Source organism: Rhinoderma darwinii, chromosome 1 (genome assembly GCF_050947455.1).
Source record: "Rhinoderma darwinii isolate aRhiDar2 chromosome 1, aRhiDar2.hap1, whole genome shotgun sequence".
In the NCBI taxonomy this organism is placed as follows: domain Eukaryota; kingdom Metazoa; phylum Chordata; class Amphibia; order Anura; family Rhinodermatidae; genus Rhinoderma; species Rhinoderma darwinii.
In genome coordinates, this window is record NC_134687.1 from 104,288,193 (window position 1) to 104,315,981 (window position 27,789).

The 27,789-nt window shown below is 39.8% G+C and overlaps 1 protein-coding gene across 1 annotated transcript in view; it reads right to left on the reverse strand.

Moving 5' to 3' along the window:
- GALNTL6 (polypeptide N-acetylgalactosaminyltransferase like 6) overlaps positions 1-27,789 on the reverse strand; it is a 1,595,017-nt gene that overhangs the window by 1,221,579 nt on the left and 345,649 nt on the right. The window contains exon 2 of the mRNA XM_075849659.1: positions 12,926-13,034. Coding sequence (XP_075705774.1) covers positions 12,926-13,034 — 109 coding nt within the window. The remainder of the gene's footprint in view (positions 1-12,925; positions 13,035-27,789) is intronic.

Below are 27,789 nucleotides of genomic sequence, written 5' to 3' on the forward strand. Positions count from 1 at the left end.
AAAGGCGTTATGGCTTCTGGAATGTGGGGAGGAAAAAACGAAAATGAAAATCTGAAAAAGGGCTGCGGCGTGAAAGGGTTAATGACCAGCTACATTTTTCAGTTTTTACCTCTCTGCCTTTCAGCAGCCATAACTTTTTTTAGTTTTTCATTGACGTGGCCGTATGAGGCCTTCTTTTACGCGGAAGAAATTAAAAATTTTTTTTTTGCAGTTTGGGGTAGAAAAAAATAATATTATATTATATATATTATTTATTTTGAATATTGGAAAAAGCAATTCTCTGCATCGTTTTTCTTGTTTATTTTTTATTTTGTTCACGTTTCACGCTACGTAACCTATTAAATTAATTATTCGGGTTATTACGTCATTTCGATATTAAATATGTGTAGGTTTTTTGTTTTTATTTAATGTAGGGGCAATAAAATATATTTTATGCAAAAGAAAGATTTTTTTGAGGAAATTTTTTTTATTATTTTTTTGCTACTTTTTTAAAAAATCCCATTAACCTCTTCCCGCGCTGCGCCACAATAGTACGTCCTGCAGAGGGGTTAGTTCCCGCATCCAGACGTACTATTGCGGAGTAGTTCCCGGCGCACACTGTCCTAAAGGACAGTCTCCGGGAACCGGGAGGTCAGCTGTCCCTGACAGCTGACACTCCAGCCTTGCCGGTCAGCGGACCATCGCCGCTGATTTCGGCAATTAACCCCATAAATGCGGCAACGGATTGCCATCGCTGCATTTAAGTGGTTTGAAGCACATCGGCAGCTTGTCGTAGCAATCGGAGGTCAGTTAATGACCTCCGGGTTGCCATGTACGGAAGCCTCGGAGGAGCAGCCTCCGGCCGGTCCTCTGAGCCTTCCTGTCAGTGTGACTGTCACGTCACAATGACAGTTGGATTACATTACACTACGTGTGTAGTGTAATGTATTCCAGCAGCGATCAAAGCTGCAAGTCTAAGTGTCCCCTAGTGGGACAAGTGAAAAAAGTAAAAAAAAGAATAAAAATGTTTTAAAAAAAAAAAGTGTAAAAAAAAAAGTTATAAGTTATATAAACAAACACTTCATTTTTTTCCTATAATAAGTCTTTCATTATAGGAAAAAATTGAACACGTTAAAAAAAGTACACATATTTGGTATCACCGCGTTCGTAACGACCCCAGCTATAAAACTATAATGTTATTTTTCCCGCACGATGAGCACCCCAAAAAAATAAATAAAAAACTACACCAGAATCGCTATTTTTTGGTCACCACCCCTCCCAAAATAGAGAATAAAAAGTGATCAAAAAGTCGCATGTACCTGAAAATAATACCGATAAAAACTACAACCCGTCCCGCAAAAAACAAGCCCTTACACAGCTTTTTTGACAGAAAAATAAAAAAGTTACGGCTCTCATTATATGGTGACAGAAAATAAATTATTTTATAAAAAAGTGATTTTATTGCGCAAACGCTGCAAAACATAAAAAAAACCCTATATACATATGGTATCGCCGTAATCGTACCGACCCGCAGAATAAAATATAATGGTCATTTATAGTGCACGGTGAACGCCGCAAAAAATAAACTAAAAAACATTGTCAGAATTGATTGTTTTTGGTCACCCGGCTTGCAAAAAAATTTAATAAAAAGTGATCAAAAAAATCACATGTACCCCAAAATGGTACCAATGAAAAGTACAGATTGTCCCGCAACAAATAAGCCCTCACGCAGCTCCGGTGGTGAAAAAATAAAGAAGTTCTGGCTCCCTGGAATATGGCGATGCAAAATGTGCAGAGCGTTCTAAAAGCGGGTAACATCCGACACCATTTTCAGTGCGACACCGGCCACACATCTATGAATTATTATTTATTTACCACATTTTTATACCCTCTTATTATGCCCTGATGTTCTCCGCACAGATTACATATACCCTGATGTTCTCCGCACAGATTACATATACCATGATGTTCTCCGCACAGATTACATATACCATGATGTTCTCCGCACAGATTACATATGCCCTCACATTATAAACTGAAATACCAGCAAAACCCAAAACAGAACAGTTACCAAGCAAAATCTGCGCTCCAAAGGTAAAATGCCGCTCCCTCCCTTCTGAGCCTTGCAGCGTCCCGAAACAGCAGTTTGCGCCCACATATATGGCATGACCATACCCGGGAGAACTCGCTTAACGTTTTATGAGGTATTTGTCTTCAGTGGCACAAACTGGGCACAACATATTATGCACTAAAATGGCACATCAGTGCAAAATTGTAATATTCACACCATCCGCTGTGCATTAACCCCTTTGAGCACTATGACTTAATAGCACGTCATGGTGCGTGGGGGATGTATGGAGCGGGCTCACGTGCTGAGCCCGCTCCATACGCTGCGGGCGTCGGCTGTGTATTAGAGCTGACACCCAGGACTAAGGGACAGGAACAGCGATCGTGCGGTTACAGAAGCCTGTAAAAATAACAATATACTGCAATACATTAGTATAGCAGCATATTGTACCCGCGATCCAATGATCGCTGGTACAAGTCCCCTAAGGGGACTAATAAAATGTGTAGAAGAATTCAAGTTATTAGTAGTGAGAAAGAAAAAAAAGTTACAAAAAAAAACCTTTTCCCATTTTTCTTCAAAAGTAATGTAAAAAAATAAACAGAATTTATATCGCTACGTCCGTAAAAGGCTGAACTATTACAATATGCCATTATTTAACTCGCACGGTGAACACCGTAAAAACTTAAATAATTTAAACCGCCAAAATCACTGTCGTTTTCGTTTTTACCGCACGGCGAAAGCTGTAAAAACGAAAACCCCAAAAAATGGAATCAGATTTTTTTCCTATATTCCTATATTTTCCTATTTTTTTTCATTTTCCCAGTACTTTTTATGGCACTTTAAATGGTATCAATAGAAACTATAATTCCTCCCGCAATAAATAAGCCCTCACACCACTCTACTGACGGAAAAAGAAAAAAGTTATGGCTCTTGGAAAGCGGGTAGTGAAAAACGAAAATAAGAAAGCAAAAAATGGATCAGTCCTGAAAGGGTTAATTCATTTCTAATGAAAAAAAAATGCATGACCCCATGTGGGGTATTTCCGTACTCGGGAGAAATTGCTTTATAAAAATTGGTTGTTTATTTCTCCTTTATCCCTTGTGAAAATGAAAAAATTCAACATTTTAGTGGAAAAAAATTGTGATATTAATTTTCTCCGCCTAATTCGAATAAATTCTGCAAAAGACCCGTGGAGTCTATATTCTCACTATACCCCTAGAAAAATTCCTTGAAGGGTGTTTCTAAAATGGGGTAACTTGGAGGGTTTCCCCTGTTTTGGTCTCTCCAGGGCGTTGCAAAGGCGGCATGGCACCGAAAAACAATCCATCAAAATCCGTGCTCCAAAATCCAAATGGCGCTACTTCCCTTCTGAGCGCTGCCATGGGTCCAATCAGCAGTTTATTACCACATATGGGGAATTGCCGTAATCAGGAGAAAATGCTTTACAAATGTTGTGGTTCTTTTTTTTCCTTTATTCCTTGTAAAAATTTAAAATTTCTATGCTTTTTCAGAAAGAAAGTTGATTTTCATTTTCACTGCCTAATTCCACTAAATTCTGCAAAAAACCTGTGTGGTCAAAATGCTAACTATACACTAGATAAATTCCTTGAGAGGTGTCGTTTCCAAAATGGGGTCACTTTTGGGGTGTTTCCCCTGTTTTGGTCTCTCCAGGGCATTGCAAACGCGACATGGCACCGAAAACCAATCCACCAAAATCCGTGCTCCAAAATCCAAATTGCACTCCTTCCCTTCTGAGCCCTGCTGTGGGTCCAATCAGCAGTTTATTACCACATATGGGATATTGCTGTAATCAGGAGACATTGCTTTACAAATGTTGGGGTGATTTTCTTCATTATTCCTCGTAAATATTAAAAATTTCTATGTTTTTTCAGAAAAAAAGTAGATTTTAATTTTTACAGACCAATTCCAATATATTTAGTGAAAAACCTGTGTAGTGAAAATGCTAACTATACCACTAGAAAAATTCCTTGATAGGTGTAGTTTCCAAAATGGGGTCACTTTTGGAGTGTTTCCCCTGTTTTGGTCCCTCCAGGGGGTTGCAAACGCGACATGGAACCGAAAACCAATCCACCAAAATCCGTGCTGCAAAATCCAAATGGCGCTCCTTCCCTTCTGAGCCTTGCTGTGGGTCCAATCAGCAGTTTATTACCACATATGGGATATTACCGTAATCGGGAGACATTGCTTTACATATGTTGGGGTGCATTTTCTTTATTATTTCTCGTAAATATTAAAAATTTTATGTTTTTTCAGAAAAAAGTAGATTTTCATTTTTACAGACTAATTCTAATAAATTTAGCGAAAAACCTGTGCGGTCAAAATGCTAACTATACACCTAGATAAATTCCTTGAGGGGTGTAGTTTCCAAAATGGGGCAACTTTTGGGGTGTTTCCACTGTTTTGGCACCACAAGACCTCTTCAAACCTGACAAGGTGCCGAAAAATATAGTCTAAAAAAAAGGAGGCCCAAAATCCACTAGGTGCTCCTTTGCTTCTGAGGCCGGTGCTTCAGTCCATTATAAAACTAAGGCCACATGTGGGATATTTCTAAAAACTGCAGACTCTGGGCAATAAATATTGAGTGCATTTCTCTGGTAAAACCTTCTGTGTTACAAAAAAAATTGTATTAGAAATTAATTTCTGCAAAAAAAATAAAATGTGTAAATTTCACCTCTACTTTGCTTTAATTCCTGTGAAACGCCTAAAGGGTTAAACACTTTGTGAATGCTGATTCGAATACCTTGAGGGGTGCAGTTTTCAAAATGGGGTGACTTCTGGGGATTTTCTAATATATAAGGCCCTCAAAGCCACCTCAGACTGAACAGGTCCCTGAAAAAATAGCCTTTTGAAATTTTCTTTAAAATATGAGAAATTGCTGCTAAAGTTCTAAGCCTGGTAACGTCCTAGAAAAATAAAAGGACGTTGAAAAAACGATGCAAACATAAAGTAGACATATGGGGGATGTTAACTAGTAACTATTGTGTGGTATTACTATCTGTTTTACAAGCAGATACGTTTAAATTTAGAAAAATGCTAATTTTTTCTAAATTGTGGTGTTTTTCAGAAATAAATACCAAAATTATCGACAAAATTTTTTCACTAACATAAATTACAACATGTCACGAGAAAACAATTTCAGATTCGCTTGGATAGGTAAAAGCATTCCAACGTTATTACCACATAAAGTACAAAATGTCATATTTGAAAAAATCGGCTGGGTCCTGAAGGCCAAAACAGGCTGGGTCCTGAAGGGGTTAAGGGATAACTTTATTTACAATTCTATTTTTTACTTATAATGTATTAGTACACTATTGTATGCTAATACATGACACTGTGTCACTATGACACAAGCTGCTGTTAGGACAGCACATAGTGTGCCCTAACAGCAGTCAAACTGAACAGACAGCCCTGGGGTCCTTACTAGGTCCCCAGGGCTAACTGCAGAGGGATTCCCCAGTCTTTGATCACATCCGGTGATGCGATCAAAGAGGGGAGTTCCCTTTGATCATTGGCGATGAAAGGGTTAAACAGCTGGGGTCCAAATGTTTTCCAACCCCAGTTGTATTTAGCAGGCTGCTCTAAGATCAGGAACTGTAAGTTACAGCCCCTGCTTAACAGATGAGCACTCATCAGCCTCTTCTACAGCGACGCCAAAAGATGTCGCTGAAGACGAAGCACCTTCACCGCCTGTTATGAATAAAGACGATGGGCGGCCATTAAGGAATTAATCTTTTCATCCTCTCTTCCTCTGACGGAAGAGAGGTAAACGTATATTAACGGTAGTGTGAGATAAGCCTTAAAGAGGCTCTGTCACCAGATTTTGCAACCCCTATCTGCTATTGCAGCAGATCGGCGCTGCAATGTAGATTACAGTAACGTTTTTATTTTTAAAAAACGAGCATTTTTGGCCAAGTTATGACCATTTTTGTAATTATGCAAATGAGGCTTGCAAAAGTCCAAGTGGGCGTGTATTATGTGCGTACATCGGGGCGTTTTTAATACTTTCACTAGCTGGGCGCTCTGAAGAGAAGTAACATCCTCTTCTCTTCAGAACGCCCAGCTTCTGACAGTGCAGATCTGTGACGTCACTCACAGGTCCTGCATCGTGACGGTCACATCGGCACCAGAGGCTACAGTTGATTCTGCAGCAGCATCAGCGTTTGCAGGTAAGATCGACTTACCTGCAAACGCTGATGCTGCTGCAGAATCAACTGTAGCCTCTGGTGCCGATGTGTCCTCGCTCGTCTAACACGATGCAGGACCTGTGAGTGACGTCACAGATCTGCACTGTCAGAAGCTGGGCGTTCTGAAGAGAAGAGGATGTTACTTCTCTTCAGAGCGCCCAGCTAGTAAAAGTATTAAAAACGCCCCGATGTACGCACATAATAAACGCCCACTTGGACTTTTACTTTTAAACACACCCACTTGGATTTTTGCAAGCCTCATTTGCATAACTACAAAAATGGTCATAACTTGGCCAAAAATGCTCGTTTTTTAAAAATAAAAACGTTACTGTAATCTACATTGCAGCGCCGATCTGCTACAATAGCAGATAGGGGCTGCAAAATCTGGTGACAGAGCCTCTTTAAAGAGGCTCTGTCACCAGATTCTGAAATCCCTATCTCCTATTGCATGTGATCGGCGCTGCAATGTAGATAACAGTAACGTTTTTTTTTTAAAAAAACGTTCATTTTTGGCCAAGTTATGAGCTATTTTATATATATGCAAATGAGGTTCGAAATGGACAACTGGGCGTTTTTTTTTCGTTATGTCCAACTGGGCGTGTATTGTGTTTTTAACTGGGCGTGTTTACGTGTATGACGCTGACCAATCAGTGACCAGTCAGCATCATACACTCCTCTATATTCATTTACACAGCAGCGATGTGCAGCCGCATACACAGAGATTAACGTTAATCAAGTGTCCTGATAATGAATACACATGAAATCCAGCCTGGACGTCATGTGTATTCAGAATCTTGACACTTCTGAATCTTTTCTGTGAGATTTGCAGCAAGGGAAACAAAATATCGTTTACCTCCGTAATCTCGCGAGATTTAGTTTCCCGTGCTAGAAATCTCAAAGAAAAGAGTCAGAAGTGTCAGGATTCTGAATACACATGACGTACAGGCTGGATGATCATGTGTATTCATTATCAGGACACTTGATTAACGTTAATCTCTGTTTATGTGGCTGCACATCGCTGCTGTGTAAATGAATGGAGAGGAGTGTATGATGCTGACTGGTCACTGATTGGTCAGCGTCATACACATAAACACGCCCAGTTAAAAACGCAATACACGCCCAGTTGGACATAACGGAAAAAAAAAACGCCCAGTTGTCCATTTCAAACCTCATTTGCATATATATAAAATAGCTCATAACTTGGCCAAAAATGAACGTTTTTGAAAAAAACAAAATGTTACTGTTATCTACATTGCAGCGCCGATCACATGCAATAGGAGATAGGGATTTCAGAATCTGGTGACAGAGCCTCTTTAACATAATTTACTTTCTTCTTTATTTTCAATGTTAATATCCTTGCTGATCTAGATTTACTGCATTGAAAAATAAGTTGGTCATGATAATGAAGGAAAGGCTAGAAAAATTGCAGCTGTTAGGGATGGGTTTTAGAAATTACATAGCCCCCCATCTTTGGTAAATGGGCATGCTTTTTTGCTATCCCCCATGCTATTTTTGTTATGCTTGTTTATTTGTGCATTTGGTTGTACTTCATTGTTTTAGAATTGTTTTCCATTACTCAGATTACAGTTGCATTTCAGAATAAAAAACTCTCAGAGGAATTGGAATTAGAATTGCCCATGAGTTTGTTGACCAGAATCAGTTGTTCACTTGACAGTTTCCAAGCAGGTAAAAAACAATAATAAACATTGGGGCAAATTTATTAATGTATTTACACCAGTAAATGCCTCGGCTGTTGATGCGATAGACAGCATTGAATGCTGGAATATGATGTCTATTTTATAAGTGAATGATAGAAAATTATTTTACATAAAGCTCCAGTTAATGGGATGGTCTACAGTATAGTTGGTGGTACTGTAACCTAAGCAACCATCAGAAATTGTATGGTAAAATTTGGTTGAAACGCTAACTGGAGCTAAACATTAGGTTTTATTACATTCTAGAATGGCTAGGTTTCCACTGAGAGCTAGTCCTGTCTGTTACATATACAGAGATTAATCTAAATCTTACTGGAGAGGATTATAGTTATTAAACATAAATATTCTTGTTCAATGCAGGAAGATAGTGCTATTTTATAACATGTAAATAAGTAAATAATATTCCAACAGGGAAACCCTGCCGCAGCTTTAGGCTCACGCTGTTTCCGCCACAACCCACTTCCACACAACAGGTAAAACAGCAACTACCTAGTGGGTTGCAGCTGTTACTATTTTAAAATAACTAGGTTAAACTTTGTATTCAATTATGTCTTAGAATATTTTCTATTCACTGTCTGTCCAGACTGATACAAAATTAATATAGTCTCAATGAGAAATAGAAGTGTAACATTCATTTTGTTTTCTTTTCAAGCTGCCAAAGTTCTTGAAAGTTCATTCAATACGTTTCAGAGACAGAAATTGTACAGTGCACTATGGAAGCAGGTAACAGAACTGTAATTTTCACTTTTATTGTTATTATTACATTCTCTGTTCACCATATTTAGATGACCAATGTCATTTAATAAAGGTTTATATATATTGTAGCGCTGGCGGCCGCCGTTTGCCACTATCCGGCTTCCCATGGCGGCCGCCAGCTTTACTTACCTCTATGCCGGCATTCTCCTCCCTCTTCCCAGAAATGCCGGCAAATACTGCTTCTCCCTGCTGCTTGTTCCCATAGGTCTCCTCTTAAAGGGCGCCGTGGTCTCCTCTTAAAGGGCCAGCACGCGCACCACTATTTAATTCCCTAATATATCCCAGTCCACCCTGCCCTACTTTAATCCGCCCTGCCCACCTTCCTGTGCCTGAGCGTTGTTGCTGTATTCCCATGTTAGGCTAAGCAAATGGTCACTTAGTTGTATCCTACTCCCAGTGTTCCCGTATCCTGCTTCCCATATCCTGTATCCTGTTGCTGTTTTTGTTCCTGATCTGAAGTCTATTGTTGGAGTCGTGTGTGTATCTTCTGCCACGTCCAGTGTCATTTGCCAGGTCCAGTGTCATCTACCACATCCAGTGTCATCTGCCATGCCAAGCATCATCTATGCCAAGTGTCTGCTACACCACGTGTCTGCTACTCTGAGTATCTGCCAGATCATCTTCCCAGGTGCTCTTACCCTAGAGACTGTTATTGACTTCCGTTTGGCCAGCTGCTACTACACTACGGTGGAGCGGCCTAGTGGGTCCACATACCCCACAGGAGTGACAGATGACTTTTAACGCAGTAAATACACAATGGCAAGATCCGTTATCTTGACTTTTTCAATGATTTTCCATGGCTTTTGTTGTGTGATATCACGCTGGAGCAAGTTATCACAGTCAAGATAATGGCTACATCAGTATGTGTATATATATATATATATATATATATATATATATATATATATATATATATATGTTAGTGACACTTACAGGTTACATTGCGAGCGATTATTTAGAATCAAGTGTCTATAAGTACAGGTTGCTATGCTTTGTTTTAATAATACATACAGTATGCATGGGCCAATTGTTCATTTATTTGTGTCTTCACTGCCATTGGGTGGGCCTGTGAAATAGTGTGAAATAAATAAGACAGCACGATCTGCTTATATGTAGAAAACGTTTTTCTTTTTATAAATCCAGTTCAAAACTTGACCGTACAAGAAATTCAATATTCACCATAAAATATATGAAAGTCCCAGCAGTGGCAAATAGAGTCCATGTTCAATGAAGAGGTATAGCTGGAGGTGAACAGACCTTGGTTCACGCTGAAAGTGACATTTCGGGGGAACGCCCCCATTCTCAAGCATGCGTGGCACTCACTAGTATCGGATTATATACCCGACAGCATAGACAATTTTACAATTAAGCCTATTACAAACACCCTTGTGATACAAAATTTAAAAACATCTTCTCTAGAAAGGTAAGAAAATCGTTATGTTCACTATTTACATCGGTTTTTATAAAGATCTTATATTATTTTGTTGTAAATATTTTATTTTAACATAAATAACACATACCTTCCTAAAAAGCGCCTGGTGATAAAGAGTGTCTGGTCCTCAGGGTATGGCTGGATTATAGTTCAAGCAGTGGAGATTATACAGTAATTTCTATGATCTATCTCCAATGTGTACTATAATCACTAAGGGTATGTGCACACGAGAACTGGCTTTTACGTCTCAAAAGACAGACTGTTTTCAGGAGAAAACAGCTGCGTCGTTTCAGACGCCTCGTATTATGCGAGGCGTCATTGACGGCCGTATATTTGAGCTGTTCTTCATTGAATTCAATGAAGAACGGCTCAAATTACGTTTCAAAGAAGTGTCCTGCACTTCTTTTGACGAGGCTGTATTTTTACGCGTCGTCGTTTGACAGCTGTCAAACGACAACGCGTAAATGACAGGTCGTCGGCACAGTACGTCGGCAAACCCATTCAAATGAATCAGCAGATGTTTGCCGACGTATTTGAGCCGTATCTTCAGGCGTAAATCGAGGCATAATACGCCTCGTTTACGCCTGAAAATAGGTCGCGTGAACCCAGCCTTACTGTACGAAGTTTTAAAGCACTTGACTCTCTCTGCTTAAAGGTTAGGTATCTATAGAGTGTTGATCAATCCTCACCGAATCAGAATCTTACCATAGATGATTTTGTGCTTACAGACCCCTGGGCTGAATATTCTGTACAAGAAATAATAATAATTACATAGCATGTATGTAAAATATAGTCTTATAGAAACAAATTAAATAAAGGATAGGTTTGTTGTATATCTGTAGGGACCGTTAATCTCAGATGTAATTTTACAAGTAGAATGAAAAATCCCAACGTCTTAATTTATTTTCCATCGACTGAGCTTTGTGGGTTTTTTTAGCCGTAATTTTTATTAATACTATTCTGGGGTACATACAATTTTTTTTTATCACTTTTTGATTTATTTATTTTTGGAGGCGAGGTAACCAAAAATAGCAATTCTGGTATTTTAGTTAATTTTTCACTGTGTTCACCGTGCGGGTTAAACAACATTATATTTTAATAGTTTGGATTGTTACGGATGTGGCAATTCCAAGTATGTTGATTTTTTTTATTATTTACTCTATTTTACATATAAAATGGGAAACTTTTTTTACTTTTCATTTTTTATATATTTTCTTGAAAACGTTATTACATTTATTTTTACTTTTCTTTTTGTCCCACCTTGAACATGCGATTGTTTGATTGATTGGATTGTACAATACACTGCAATACTTCTATATTGCAGTGTATTGTCCTGTGAGCCTTATCCTGTTAAGCCCTGTCTCTGTCAAGGCTTAATAATAGTCCTAAGATGGGAGACCAGGGGCTTGACAACTGACTGCCATATCAACTCATTGGTGCTCCATGATCTCATTGCGGGTGGGGGCGATGGGGTAACAGAAGGGGACCCTCTTTGTTTAACTACTTAGATGCGGCGGTCACTATTGGCATCCAAGTGGTTAAACAGCCAGGATTAGAGCTATTTATAATGTAATATAACATACATATATGCTGTATATATGTATATACCATTTAGCCATAGCATTAAATCCAGTGAGAGGTGAATAAAACTGATCATCTCATCACAATGGAACTTGTCAAGGGGTGAGATATATTAGGGCAGCAAGTGAAGAGTCATTTCTTGAAAATTATGTGTTGGAAGCCGAAAAAGTGGGCAAGCGTAAGGATCTGAATGACTTTGACAAGGGCCAAATTGTAATGGCTAGATGACTGGGTCAGAGCATCTAGATGACTGGGTCAGGGAATCACCTGTAATGGCAAGTCTTGTGGAGTGTTCCCAGTATTCAGTGGTTAACACCTACCAAAATTATCCAAGGAAGAACAACTGTTGAAGTGGTGACGGAGTCCTGGGCACCAAGGCTCATTGATGGGTGTGGGAAGCAAAGGCTAGCCCTTCTGGTCTGATCGCACAGAAGAGCTACTGTAGTGCTGCTCATTGCCAAAATAACCTACAATGTGCATGTGAGCATCTGAACTGGACCTTGGAATAATAGAAGAAGGTGATTTGTTCTGATGAATCATGTTTTATTTTACAACATGTGGATGGTGAGGTGCGTCCACTTGAAGAGATGACACCAGGATGCAATGTTAGAAAAGGCAAGCCGTCGGAGGCAGTGCGGTCATACCAGTTTTGGTGGCACGAGGTGGACCTACACAATATTAGGCAGGTGGTTTTAATGTTATGGCTGAATGGTGTTTGTAAATATATTTGTCAGCATATAGTGACTCCTTAGCCACACTGTTGGGATGTAAGTATCTTGGGAACAAATGTAGTAGATTTGGAGTATGAACAAACCGCCATTTTTGCTGGTGTATTTACTGTGTTGTACTAGATACATGACATGACACCTATAGCAGTATTGAAGTCTATATATATATATATTGGTGTGCTGTGTATATCAACTCAAGGTGATTTCCTTCTGGATGGAGTCTCATTCATAACAGTAAAAGCTACCTATGTAGTATTACTTTTTTTTTTTAAACTACAACATTTAGAATTCATGGACAATTTATGTTCCTAATATATATTATTTTTATTTTTCAATTGCTTGCTAATACTCCTGAATATGAGAATAAAAGAACCAGTAATGCATCTAACCCAAGATATACATAATCTACATCATTTCTTTCTATTATATAAAATGTATAAGACAGAAATTAACTTCCCTACCTGAGCGTAGTGCATCCTTCTGAATACTGTCATAGTCATGCCAATCTTTCCTTCTGAGGCCATCTGTCCATGTGTAGAGCTGAGCATCCCCAAGTCCAAGAGAAAATGCCTGTATATGATACGAAGACATCAATATGTGAGATACGATGCAATACAACAAACAAGCAGTGGCTATATAGCTATAGATGGCCAAAGGGACTTGGGAAGTTCTATTCACATTACGTATGGGCCCCATGTCAGATGTATACTTGTCTTTAAAAAGGTAAGAATTTTATTTTTCTTTTCTTTTTTTCTGATTTCTTCAGAGTCATATGCATGCTGTGAAAATGTATGACAACATATACCCATATGCTTTGACCCATTGCTAATGACTTTAATGTGTACTTTTATGTGGTTCTATAAAGCATAGCAGACGTACACCTGTATACACAATAGAAGGCTATGGGTATGTCACTGTATATATTAATATATAACAAAGGTCAAAATCGTCTTATGAATAGAACCTGTTTAAAAATTGCCCTGAGAATATGCAGCATCAATGCATACGTACAACAAACTTATAAGCAGAAATAAGGAGCAAAAGGGGTGATGATATGTAATCTCAACTTTACCATTTATTTAATAAATAACAGGCTTTTACTGAACATTTTTTTAAAATTCTGTGAAACCAACTTTAAGTTTATGGTGACCATAAATCAGACATGAAATTTTAGTATCCTTTAGATTAGTTTGTGTACACAATACACAGACTGTATAAACGAAACCTATATCATTGTGAACTGAATAAACTGAATAACCACCAAAGGAAAAACAGATTCTAGAAATAGCATAAACAATGAAGTCTTTAATGAAACATTAAAATGTGTCACCTGGAAAAAAATGTCAAGAAAGAAGCATGGTATACCCTAAATTAGTTTTTCTTTATGAAAAGGTTACATGTACAGGACTAATAGTGTCTTCTAAATTAGCAAAACTATTGCAATAAATAATGACCTTTTATACTGCATCTGTATACATATATACACTACCGTTGAAAAGTTTGGGGTCACCCAGACAATTTTGTGTTTTTCATGAAAACTCACACTTATATTTATCAAATGAGTTGCAAAATGACTAGAAAATATAGTCAAGACATTGACAAGACATTGACAAGGTTAGAAATAATGATTTTTATTTGAAATAATAATTTTCTCCTTCAAACTTTGCTTTCGTCAAAGAATGATCCATTTGCAGCAATTACAGCATTGCAGACCTTTGGCATTCTAGCTGTTAATTTGCTGAGGTAATAGGGAGAAAGAAGCCCCTCCCACAAGTTGGATTGGCTTGATGGGCACTTCTTGCGTATCATACGGTCAAGCTGCTCCCACAACAGCTCTATGGGGTTGAGATCTGGTGACTGCGCTGGCCACTCCATTACAGATAGAATACCAGCTGCCTGCTTCTTCCCTAAATAGTTCTTGCATAATTTGGAGGTGTGCTTTGGGTCATTGTCCTGTTGTAGGATGAAATTGGCTCCAATCAAGCGCTGTCCACAGGGTACGGCATGGCGTTGCAAAATTGAGTGATAGCCTTCCTTATTCAAAATCCCTTTTACCTTGTACAAATCTCCCACTTTACCAGCACCAAAGCAACCCCAGACCATCACATTACCTCCACCATGCTTGACAAATGGCGTCAGCCACTCTTCCAGCATCTTTTCAGTTGTACTGCGTCTTACAAATGTTCTTCTGTGTGATCCAAACACCTCAAACTTCGATTCGTCTGTCCATAACACTTTTTTCCAATCTTCCTCTGTCCAATGTCTGTGTGCTTTTGCCCATATTAATCTTTTCCTTTTATTAGCCAGTCTCAGATATGGCTTTTTCTTTGCCACTCTGCCCTGAAGGCCAGCATCCCGGAGTCGCCTCTTCACTGTAGACGTTGACACTGACGTTTTGCGGGTACTATTTAATGAAGCTGCCAGTTGAGGACCTGTGAGGCATCTATTTCTCAAACTAGAGACTCTAATGTACTTGTCTTGTTGCTCAGTTGTGCAGCGGGGCCTCCCACTTCTCTTTCTACTCTGGTTAGAGCCTGTTTGTGCTGTCCTCTGAAGCGAGTAGTACACACCGTTGTAGGAAATTTTCAGTTTCTTTGCAATTTCTTGCATGGAATAGCCTTCATTTCTAAGAACAAGAATAGACTCTCGAGTTTCAAATGAAAGCTCTCTTTTTCTAGCCATTTAGAGAGTTTAATCGAACCCACAAATGTAATGCTCCAGATTCTCAACTAGCTCAAAGGAAGGTCAGTTTTATAGCTCCTCTAAACAGCAAAACTGTTTACAGCGGTGCTAACATAATTGCACAAGGGTTTTCAAGTGTTTTCTAATCATCCATTAGCCTTCTAACACAGTTAGCAAACACAATGTACCATTAGAACACTGGAGTGATGGTTGCTGGAAATGGGCCTCTATACACCTATGTAGATATTGCATTAAAAACCAGACGTTTGCAGCTAGAATAGTCATTTAGCACATTAACAATGTACAGAGTGTATTTATGATTCATTTAATGTTATCTTCATTGAAAAAAACTGTGCTTTTCTTGCAAAAATATGGAAATTTCTAAGTGACCCTAAACTTTTGAACTGTAATGTATATATATATATATATCATTCTACTTAAAGAGGCTCTGTCACCAGATTTTGCAACCCCTATCTCCTATTGCAGCAGATCGGCGCTGCAATGTAGATAAGAGTAACTTTTTTTTTTAAGTCGATGTAGCTACTTACCTGCAAACGCTGATGCTGCTGCAGAATCAACTGTAGCCTCTGGTGCCGATGTGTCCTCGCTCGTCCGACACGATACAGGACCTGGGGCAGGAAGTGAGTGACGTCACAGCGTGATCTCTCGAGAACACGCTGTGTCTTTGCACTGCCAGAAGCTGGGCGTTGTGAAGAGAAGTGGATGATACTTCTATACACAACGCCCAGCTAGTAAAAGAAGTAAAAACGCCCCGATGTAACGAACACAATACATGCCCAGTTGTACTTTAACTTTAAACACGCCCAGTTGTACTTCAGAAAGCCTGATTTACATAACTATAAAAATGGTCATAACTTGGCCAAAAATGCTCGTTTTAAAAGAAAACAAAACGTTACTCTTATCTACATTGCAGCGCCGATCTGCTGCAATAGGAGATAGGGGTTGCAAAATCTGGTGACAGAGCCTCTTTAACAATCTGTGGTAGTTACTGTACACAAAGAGTATTATAATATTATTAACTAAATAATTACACACATATATTCCTTAATAAGTATCTTCTGTATGTCGTCCTATAAGGGTAACTTCACACTTAGCGTAAAATACTGTGGATGTTCCTCAACAGATTTTGTTGCGGAAAATCCACAGCATAATACAGTACCAGCAAAGTGGATGAGATGCTAAGCGGAAAAAACTCTCAGAAATTGACCTGCAGTGCGGTTTTTTAGTCCGCAGCATGCTAATTGCATGTGGGTAAATGCTGCTTATGTGTTGCTGGTCTTCCCCATTGAATTAAATGGAGAGGTAAAACCCGCAACAAATAGCAATTCCAGCGCAAAGAAAGCAACTCAGAAAAAAAAAATCTTATACCTACATGGAATTCTGTGTTTCTTCATCCAGGCCGACCTCCTGGGATGACGTTTCATCCCATGTGACTGCTGCAGCCAACCACAGGCTGCAGAGGTCACATGGGATGAAAAGTCATTCCAGGGTTGCAGATTGTCATGATGATATGACGTCAGGACGTCAGAGGGACGCGTCGCTATGGTAAGTATCCATTTTAGTTTTCTTTTCTGTGCAATTTTTGCAGCGGCATTCCGGCCGAAAAACGGCACCACAATTTGGTGTGGTTTTTTGGTCGGCATTCCCTGCGGCGCACACAGGGCGGATACGCTGTGGTATTTTACGCAGTGTATCTGCCCTGTGTGAACGTAGCCTAAAAGTTGTTCATTCTTTCTGGAGGGACTGCAAGAGACTTTATTAACATCTATTACCCGGCAAGGCTTAGAAACGATATTTAAGTTTTGTAGAAACATTCCAATATAATTAGATGAAACATAAAAGTCATATCAATTCCACTTTTTTGAGAATTCTTTCAGCTTCACTGTAGTTAAAGAGTATAATTTTGTCGTAAGGGCAAATCTGAATTTGACTGAAAGCATTGGTTCGCCATTGTACAGTATACAATAAGATTCAACTAAATAAAATGTTGAGTAACTGTGAAAATACAGCCTAAGGGCTGATTCAGACGACCGTGAATTGCGTCCGTGCAGGTCGCGTGGTTTTCACTCGGCACGCATGGACCAATAGAAGTCTATGGGACAGTACAGACAGTCCGTGCTTTTTGCGCAGCGTTTGTCCGCTGCGTAAAAAGTGCGGCACGTTCAATATCTCCGCGTATTTCGCGCATCACGCACCCATTGAAGTCAATGGGTGCGTGAAAACCACGCAGGTCGCACGGAAGCACGCAACAGCTCTGTTTCGCGCAACAGCTGTCAAAAGGATGAATGTGCTTTTCTGTTTACAAACATCCGAATGGCGTGTCATAATGATGGCGGCTGCGCGAAAACCATGCAGCCGCGCATCATATGATGCTGCCTCACGGAGCAGGTAAGTGGCTTTTGCGCAAAAACGCCACGGTCGTCTGAATCAGCCCTTACCGCTATTCTCATCCCTTGCTGCATTTACAATTCTACAGCTTACTTAGCTCAAATTTCACAGTAATTCATTATCGTTCAGTGTCTACATGGAGGTGGATCTGATAACTTGCATTCAGGTGAGATTAACCGTCATACAAGACATGTACAGTAATCTGAAGGGGCAATATCACAAAACGCATTGCAAAAAAACATTAGCAATAGGTTTGGCAGCAGGATACAGTATGTAATTCAGGATCAGCGTAAGACAAGTAATATATATATCAAGTATAATGTATCTTCAAGATAATGAACATTTTTGAAGACCGTATCTGCATGTACTACTATAGGTAGGTATATAATTTTAATAACTTAAAAATAATATAAGCACAATAATCAAATCTGGGACAAAAATTACACAATAACTTTGAGACAAAATATTGGCACCAGATTAAGAAATTGTCTATGTTGTATCATTTTCCACTTTTGGATGAAGAGGAGGGTTCAGCTGCCATAAATAATTTATTAAATATTACATTATTATTATTATTATTATTATTATTATTATTATTGATAATAATAATAATAATACATTTCTCAGTACTAAATATTATGAGATATGAAATGAGTTCTGAAAATCGTTTCACTGCGTAATGGTACTGTTGGCGCTATTTAAACAACCAGAAATAAACAATCATAAATTCTGTAATTTCACTTACAACTATTATCATCTATGTATAAAAAACACCACAATTTCATAAAGTGGGCTTGGGCACAAAATAGGACATGTCGTACTTTTTCACGGACCTTTCACACGGTACGTTGAAACAACGGCCATGTGAACAGCCATATTGAATTATATAGGTCCGTGTGACGGCCGTTGTTTCAAAATACGGCGCGTAAAAAGACGCCATGTCAAAAGAAGTGCAGGTCATTTCTTGGGACGATTTTGGAGCCGTTTTTCATTGACTCCATTACGCCGAGTAAAATACGCCGCGAGTTGCTACAAAAACTTCTGAAAATAAGGGGGCTGTTTTCCCTTGAAAACAGCTCCGCATTTTGAGACGTTTTTGACTCTGTGTGTGAACATACCCTTATAAGCTGCACATTTTTGCCTAACTTGTGGCCCACAGACCTGTATCTGTTATATGCTCTACTTTGGCCACCTTCACACACAGATTTTTTTTTTTGGGCAATTTAAACTGAATCAAAAAATTCTTCTAAAAATGTCAGCATTATTATAATGCAACGTGTTTTCTTATGGCGTTTTTACGTGGCATTTTTGTTGGTTTTAATTTGGTGTCATTAAAGTCCTATAGAGAAGCCTATGGGAACAACATCTGAAAAAACACCAAACCAAGAGCATGCTGCATTTGGAAAAAAAATGCCACTGTCCACAAAATTGTTTAAAAAATGCCACCAAACAAATCACATTTGTACGAAGTGCATTCAAGGGTATGTTCAAACGCTAAACTACAAACGTCTGTAAACTTTTGCAATAGAGTCTATGAAAAACGGCTCCAAAATGTCCCAAGACGTGACCTGCACTTCTTTTTCGCGGCCGTTTTTTTACGCAGACGTTTTTAAAACCCGTCGGAACAGAACGCCGTTTTTCCCATTGAAATCAATTGGCAGATGCTTGGAGGCGTTCTGCTTCCGATTTTTCGTGCGTTTACGGCCCGAAAAAATGTCCGAAAATACTGTGTGAACATACCCTTATATTTACGCAGCATGTGGATGACATTTGTTCAACTCTCATCCTCATCCACTCTGCTGCTACTGTATTATGCTTGTGATTTTCTGTATTTACGCTACGTTTTAACTTAGGGTATGTTCACATGGCTTAGTAAAATGTGTCTGAAAATACGGAGCTGTTTTCAGGCGAAAACAGCTCCTGATTTTCAGACGTTTTTGTAGCAACTCGCGTTTTTTGCGGCGTATTTTACGGACGTTATTGCTGTGATCAATGGAGTCAATGAAAAACGGCTCCAAAAACGGCCCAAGATGTGACACGCACTTCTTTTTCGCAGGCGTCTTTTTACGCGCCGTATTTTGATAGCGATGCGTAAAATTACACCTCGTGGGAACAGAACACCGTAAAAACCATTGCAAGCAATGGGCAGATGTTTGTAGGCGTATTAGGGGCATTTTGAGGCGTAAAATGCCCGAATTACGTCTGAAAACAGTGCGTGTGAACATACCCTTACCCTTAATGTTCCTACACTTTATTCTAGTAGTATTAGGATAGCTATGTTTTTTCAGTTACCAATAAAACAGTTTTAAATGCATTCTAAAAATAACACCAGTTCAGCTTTATCACTCAATTTCTAGTACCAGCCCACTGAACACACGCGTAAAAAAAACTCAGTGTGAACTGGCCCTTAGGCCTCATTTACACGAGCGTAATATACACGCGTGCGACGCGCGTGCTTTTCACGCGTGTCGTACGCACCTATATTACTCTATGGGGCAGTTTAGACGATGCGTGAATTTTGCGCAGCGTGAATGCGTTGCGTAAAACTCATGACATGTTCTATAATCGTGCGTTTTTCACGCAACACGCACCCATTGAAGTCAATGCGTGCGTGAAAACAACGCATGCCACACGGACGCTACTGCGTTGCATGCGCGAAAATCACGCAAGAGCTGTCAAAAGGATGAATGTAAACAGAAAAGCACCACGTGCTTTTCTGTTTACAAACATCCAAACGGAGTGTCAAATTAGAGATGAGCGCACCGAACTTCACCCGGTTCGGCCGAACTCGTTTTGACCGAACCCGGCAAAAAATGTTCGGGTACGCGACGTCAGGAGACAGTCACTGCCCACGGTGCTGAAAGACTTAAACTGTTTCAGCACCATGGACAGTGACTTTCGATCACAATATACATATACGTGTAAAAAAAAACAGAAGTTCGGACTTACCGATAAGTCCCGGCTCCTTCCTCCAGTCCGACCTCCCGGGATGACAATTCAGGCCAAGTGACAGCTGCAGCCAATCACAGGCTGCAGCGGTCTCATGGACTGCCGCGTCATCCTGGGAGGTGGGGCCGGATGACAAGAGAGGGACGTGTCACCAAGGCAACGGCCGGGAGACCGGACTGGAGGAAGCAGGCAGTTCATGGTAAGTTTGAACGTCTTTTTTTATTCACAGGTTGGTGTATATTGTGATCGGCATTCACTGTCGAGGGTGCTGAAAGAGTTACTGCCGATCAGTTAGCTCTTTCAGCACCTTGGACAGTGACGGGCGTCGACTAGCCTCATCTCTATGAAAATCACGCAGCCGCGCATCATACACGGATGACACACGGAGCTGTCAAATGCCTTTTGCGTGCGCAAAACGCAGCGTTTTTTGCGCGCGCAAAACACACACGCTCATGTAAATCAGGCCTTAAACTGGTGACAGAGCCTCTTTTCTACAAAATATTTATAAAGTTAAACCAATCACACTGATTGACCTTTTTATTTTTTTTTTAAAAATGACTTTCCAAGGTTTACATAGCCTCATCCCACATTCATGGGATCATTTTCCTCTAGAGAAGATTTAACATCTGGCCCAATTATAAAAATGAATAAAGTGCAAAAAATGAGCCAACAACATAGTAAAGGTTTGGTTGATTATTTAGCAAAATTTTGCTAAGAATCAAATTAAAGTATTAACATGCATCATGTAGTTAGCAGCCTTTCACATTGTGCTTGTCGCAGATGGAGTCGTTTAATGGAGATTGCAGATTTACACCTGTCTCAAGTTAAGTCCATAGCAAATCATCCACAGTCTACTGATACTAGAAATATTTCTCACATGCAAATACCATATCTCTGGCAACTTTAACTTTACAGATTTAAACTCTAAGGGCTCGTCCACAGGCTCCGGAATTGCCGCGTTTTTTGAGGCCGGAATTTCGGCCAGAAAAAAACGCGTCAGAATACAGTAGCAGCAAAGTGGATGAGATTTAACAAATCTCATCCACATGCTGCGTAAAATTTCTGAGCCGAAAATTGACCTGCAGTGCGTACTTTTCGGACCGCAGCATGTCAATTCCTGCTACGGAGAGTGTTTAGAATTGCTGCGTTTTTCAGAGGAGATGTCTCCATCTCCTAACATTGTGAAAACGCAGCAATTTACGCACCATTTTCTGCCGCAAAAACTGCAGGAAATGGTGCGTTTTTGCCGCAACGGAAAGCTTTTGACTTTCAACGGAATTGCTGCAAAATTTCTGCAGCAATTCCGTTGTGTGTGGACAAGCCCTTAGAAGGAAATTCTATTTAGGCTAGGGCTCTACAGAAATTATTTGTGCACGATAATCACATTTGTTTGTACTGTATTCCTTAGAGATTACATGGCATGTCTGCGATAATCACATAAAACCAATTATATATTTTCCGCCTACCTATTAGCATATTGCATGGAAGTTAACGTTGTGATTTTGCATCAGATTACATCCCAACACGTTGCGTAAGATAGGTCTCCACAGTGAACAAAAAGTCACAAAAAAAACTGACTGATCAAAAAAATTACACAATAAAATGTAACTTTTACTTCATATTGATAAAAAAAAGAGGTTCTCCTTTAAAAAAGAGGGTGGGTAAAAAAATGCTATAGGGAAAACAAACTGACCCTATTAGGGCATGCCCACACGTGGCGGATTTCCTCCGCAACTGTCCGCATCAATGCCGCACAGAATCTGCGTTGCAGATTCTGCGGCGGATCTGCCCAAAATGTGCAGTAAATTGATGCGGACTAGCTGCTGCGGACTGCGGTAAAAGTGCTTTCCTTCTCTCTATCAGTGCAGGATAGAGAGAAGGGACAGCACATTCCCTAGTGAAAGTAAAATAATTTCATACTTACCGGCCGTTGTCTTGGTGACGCGTCCCTCTTTCGGCATCCAGCCCGACCTCCCTGGATGACGCGGCAGTCCATGTGACGGCTGCAGCCTGTGATTGGCTGCAGCCGTCACTTAGACTGAAACATCATCCTGGGAAGCCGGACTGGAGACAGAAGCAGGGAGTTCTCGGTAAGTATGAACTTCTATTTTTTTTACAGGTTGCTGTATATTGGGATCGGTAGTCACTGTCCAGGGGGCAGAAACAGTTACTGCCGATCGCTTAACTCTTTCAGCACCCTGGACAGTGACTATTTACTGACGTCTCCTAGCAACGCTCCCGTAATTCCGGGAGCCCCATTGACTTCCTCACTCTGGCTGTAGACCTAGAAATACATAGCTCCAGCCAGAATGAAGAAATGTCATGTCAAAAAAGCAAGACGCATCCGCAGCACACATAACATGTGCATGACAGCTGCGGACTTCATTGCGGAATTTAGAATCTCCATTGAAGTCAATGGAGAACTTCCGCAATGAGTCTGCAACCAGTCCGCCACTGCTCCGCAACATCCATTGTATGCTGCGGACACCAAATTCCGCACCGCAGCCTATGCTCCGCAGCGGAATTTTCAGCCTCGTCTAAACCAAGCCTACTAAAAAGAAGTGGAAGGCAATGGAGAAACGGCTCCGCTGCGGATTAACGCTGCGGAGTGTCCGCAGCGGAATTCAAGAGCAATTCCGCCATGTGTGGCTTTGCCCTTAGGGTATGTTCACACGGAGTGTTTTCAGCCATTTTTCGGGCCGTAAACATCCTGAAAAACGGCTGAAAAATCAGAAGCAGAAAGCCTCCAAACATCTGCCCATTGATTTCCGACGGAGCGTTTTTTACGCGGCCGTTTTTCAAAACGACTGCGTAAAAAAACGCCCACTAAAAAGAAGTGCATGTCACTTCTTCAGCCGTTTTTTTATAGACTCCATAGAAAAACAGATCCAAAAACATCCATTAAAAACGCAGCGAAAAACGCCACTTTGATTAAAAAACGTCTGAAAATCAGGAGCTGTTTCCCTTGAAAACAGCTCCGTATTTTCAGACGTTTTTGAGTTTGTGTGTGCACATGCCCTTAAACCCGACCAGGTCACCCTGCCTAAACAGAGCAATGCCCCTATTCAAGGGATGGCCTTGACCTCCAACCTATGCCCTAGATGCCCTGGAATTGGCCTATCAGATTTAATAGTGGTTGGGGTGTAAACACACAATGAGAGTTGGTGTGATACCATTAGGTTGAAAAATGACAGCAGTGCAGTATTCAGATCAATAACATATTGGACAAGAATGGAAAAGTTGTATTGTAAAAAGTAATGATATACACGTGTTACATTACAAATCTCATTGGCCTTAGGGTAAGGCCACACGGTACGGCCACGTTGTGTTTATGTTGCGTTTTTAAACCGCAGCAAGTAATTGTGACATTTTTGTTATGGACAGACGGCTGCTATTATATTACAATGTGTTTTTTGTGCGGTTGAACGCCTCTTCATAATGTCCGACCGCATTCGGTTAATGACCGCGCTGCCAAAGTTGTTGCTGAACTGCTTTTTTGGGGACGGAAAGTGCTGCGGGTTCCAGGTTGGATACGCCGCGCAGTTTTTACGTGGGAACCCAGTCTTAAAATGGATCTCTACTTAACAATAGATAAAAACATCTAGTATAGGCCTTAATCAGATGAATGTAAATTACATCCGTGTGCTGTCCGTTTAAATAACTGACAGCACACTGACCCATGCAAATCAATGGGGCTATTCACACATACGTGATTTTTCACGCAGCGTGTGTCCGTTGCGTGAAACTAACTGCTTGTCCTATTTTGGTTCATTGTTGCGGACCACGTCAACCATTGAAGTCAATTAGGAAAAACACAACAATTTTTGGTGGAGTTTTTCCTGACTTTTTTTTCGACGCTTTAAGCGGCAGAAAAAAGTTGTTAGGTTTAAATCAATAGTGACATTGTTTCGGACTGCGTTTTTTTATTTGAACTTGTGATTTTTGGGTCAGTGGTGTTTATTTTAAAATTGCAGCGAGCCTAGCTTAGGCTTTTTTTGCCTAATTTAGTGGTGTTTTTCCACCATAGACCTCTATAGGTTTTTATTGCATCTTTATTGCATTTTTATTGCAAAAAAACACAAGTATTGATGTTTGTTGTGTTTTTTACATGGCATTTTGAGGAGGTCCTAATTATTTTTAACTGTAAATCTGACATTTTAGCATAGAGTGATGTAAGATATTTTAAAAGTGGAATGCCTTCATCTACATACTTCATGCAAACAGTTTTGGTATATAATTTCCATTGTGCGATCTTACGTATACTGGAATTCCGTACCATAATGGTAGTTACAGAATGCTATAAATAATCCCTTTTTCACAAGTCTTGTCCTTTGATGCCGAGGGTAAGTTCACTGCAATTTGATATTGGCTTCATGTCATTCAAAGCAGAAGCAATCAATGCTGGATTTAGGTACTTTATTAGAAATAAGCAAGGTGTTTCACAGAAATATGAGAGGGATTTTGCTTCACCAACTGATCCTAGTGGAAAGGGTTAGAAGAGCTTGACTTTTTACTTTCAGAGGGATTGTTCTCCCTTGAGATGTATGAAATCTATTCCTTCCAAAAAGTCATAATTGTATAATGTAACTCTGCCAATTGTAGAGGATTTTCAGACGGTTCTTTGCAAAGGGTTAACCCCACAGTATCAGAAATGAAAGAGCAGATCATTTTCTGTTATATATCTTGTATTTTATTCTGCGTAAATACAGAATAAAATAATTCCTTCACTCATTTGAAACACCCTAAGGCCTTATTCTCACGAATGTGTCCATTTTACGCGCGTAAAAAACACAGCGCTTTTCCTGCATTGCAGTTCCGTGTGGCATCCGTGTACGCAGGGTGCGAGTCAGTGTTTTTTACGTGCGTATGTCACGCGTTTTTTACATCAGCAAAAAAAAAAGTGAAGGTGTTTTATTTCTTCCTCATCATTTCTTTAGAAACTGGAGTGTAAAAAACACGGACAGCACATGGATGTGCGTCCAAATGCTGTCCGTGATTCTCACGCACCCATTGACTTCAATGGATGCGTGATGCGCAAAAAACGCATAAGTATAGGACATGCAGTGAGTTTCACACAGCGGACACACGCTGCATGAAAAACACTAAATGTCTGAATGGCCCCATTGAATCGCGTAGGTCTGTGTGATGTCCGTTGTTTTAACGCGCGTAACACGGACGTTAAAACATGCCTTTTTCAGAAATTTTTTATGTCAGCAAAAAAAAAGTGAAGGATGTGTTTTATTTTTTCCTCATCATTTCTTTAGCAACTAGTGCATGAAAAACACAGACAGCACATGGAAGTCCGTCCGCTGTTTTAACGCGCGTAACAGGGACGTGAAATATGCTCGTTTGAAAAAGGCTTGTTTTACACGCCAAGTTTTCAGCTTTTTTTTGGGGGTGTAAAATCCTCGAAAAACGCATGAAAAAAAGGAAGCTGAACGCTTCCAAACATCTACCCATTAATTTCAATGGGAAAAACTGCATATCGTTCAGATGGGGCATTTTCTTACGCTGCATTTTTTTCAAACGGCCCGTAAAAAGAAGTGCATGTTATTTCTTAAGCTGTTTTTGGAGGCGTTTTTCATTGTGTCAATAGAACAACAGCTCCAAAAACAGCTCCAAAAAACGCATAAAAAAAAGGTTTGATGTTTTAAAAACGGTTGAAAATCAGAGGCTGTTGAAAACAGCTCCGTATTTTACAGCCATTTTTACTTTAGCGTGTGAACATACCCTTACAGTTATTTCTATCTAATCTCAGAAATTAATAGCATGAAAACTTCAATATGTATACACAGCACTGGGCCAATGTAATAATACATTAATGGGAATTAGAGGTTCGTTTTAAAAAGGACCCGACTAAGGCCCCATGAACATGACCGTAAAATCGCCTTTAATTACGGGCCTATTAATTTTTATGGCCGATGGACACCTTAATGTATGTCTAAGGGAGGGTGTTCGTGCCGAAGAAACCTGCCAAAAAAATAGGACATGTCCTTATATTACAGACTGTGCTCCTATACTTTATAATGGGAGCTTGGCTCGTAAAAACGGCCGGCAGTCCACGGGTCGTAATTACGGGCACGGTCGTGTTATTGAAGCCTTGACATGAAATAAACTTAGTCCACTAATGCAATAATCTTTTTTGCCCACAGTGTGTAGATTTGTATCTTCCTAGTAAGTACCCTGTACCACAAGGTCAATAAGTCTCAGGTTCTGGACGGCACACCCAGGTGAGTCTGTCAGATTGAAAATCCCATTTCAGTAGAGTCCCAGGGAAAATAAATAATTACTAACCGGCATATGTTATAATTGCTTCTATTGTTTAGTTGCTATGGGAAACAGAAAACAGGGATATCACTTGATTCTGGCCTTAGGCACAGGCAAGAGTGTTCTGCAGGATAGACATGATATGTGCCTTTCCTGCATGTCTGTATGTACACATTACTGGAAATCAGGATCTAATAGAATGGCATAATATAACAGTTACCAATGAACACAGGAAAATCCTTTATCGCTTACTGATAATATCCACCATAAAATCATCATTAACGGAGGTGTGCTCTAAAAATGCTGCTTTCCGCCTGGCTGAAAGAAAACTCTCTGAAAGCGGAGAGGATCATAATGATCGAAAAATTGTTGCATGTCCAAGGGCCTTTAAAGAAATTTCTTTCGAAAAAAACTATAACATAACAATGAATATATAAAATGTCAAAGTAAGCTCTACTACATTGACAAATTTATGTTGTTCAAATATCCTCTTTTTCATTGTGCAGGGATATAGATTAAGGGAATAGATGAATATTACATACTCTATAATCGTAATAGAAAAACTTTCGGTCAGGCAAAGTGTTACTTTCTGTTAGGGCTCATGCACACGGCTCTATAGCCATACATGCTCTGTCAGGTGCTGCATATATGGAGACACTCTTCCCTAGAAGCAATTCTTTCAGGGGGAAATACCTCTGTACATATGGTACCCGATGGAACATGCCACAAAATCAGAGGCATACAAAGTTACAGTAGAGACCCCATGTGCCTCTATAGAAGTCCTGTTATAGCTTCATACAAAGGGAAGCCATAATATGGCTGTGTGCATGAGGCCTTAATTGGAAATAATCTTGCATTGCTACTACCACTATTTGTTTGTTTTTTTTATTTCCCTGAAACTAACTTCACCTTCTTAACCCGGCTAAACTTTATGGACATATGTCTTTTTTCAACTATACTGTTTGTAACTATGTGAACTGTGTATTGATAAGTGACTAGTGTCTTAAAGGAAATCATA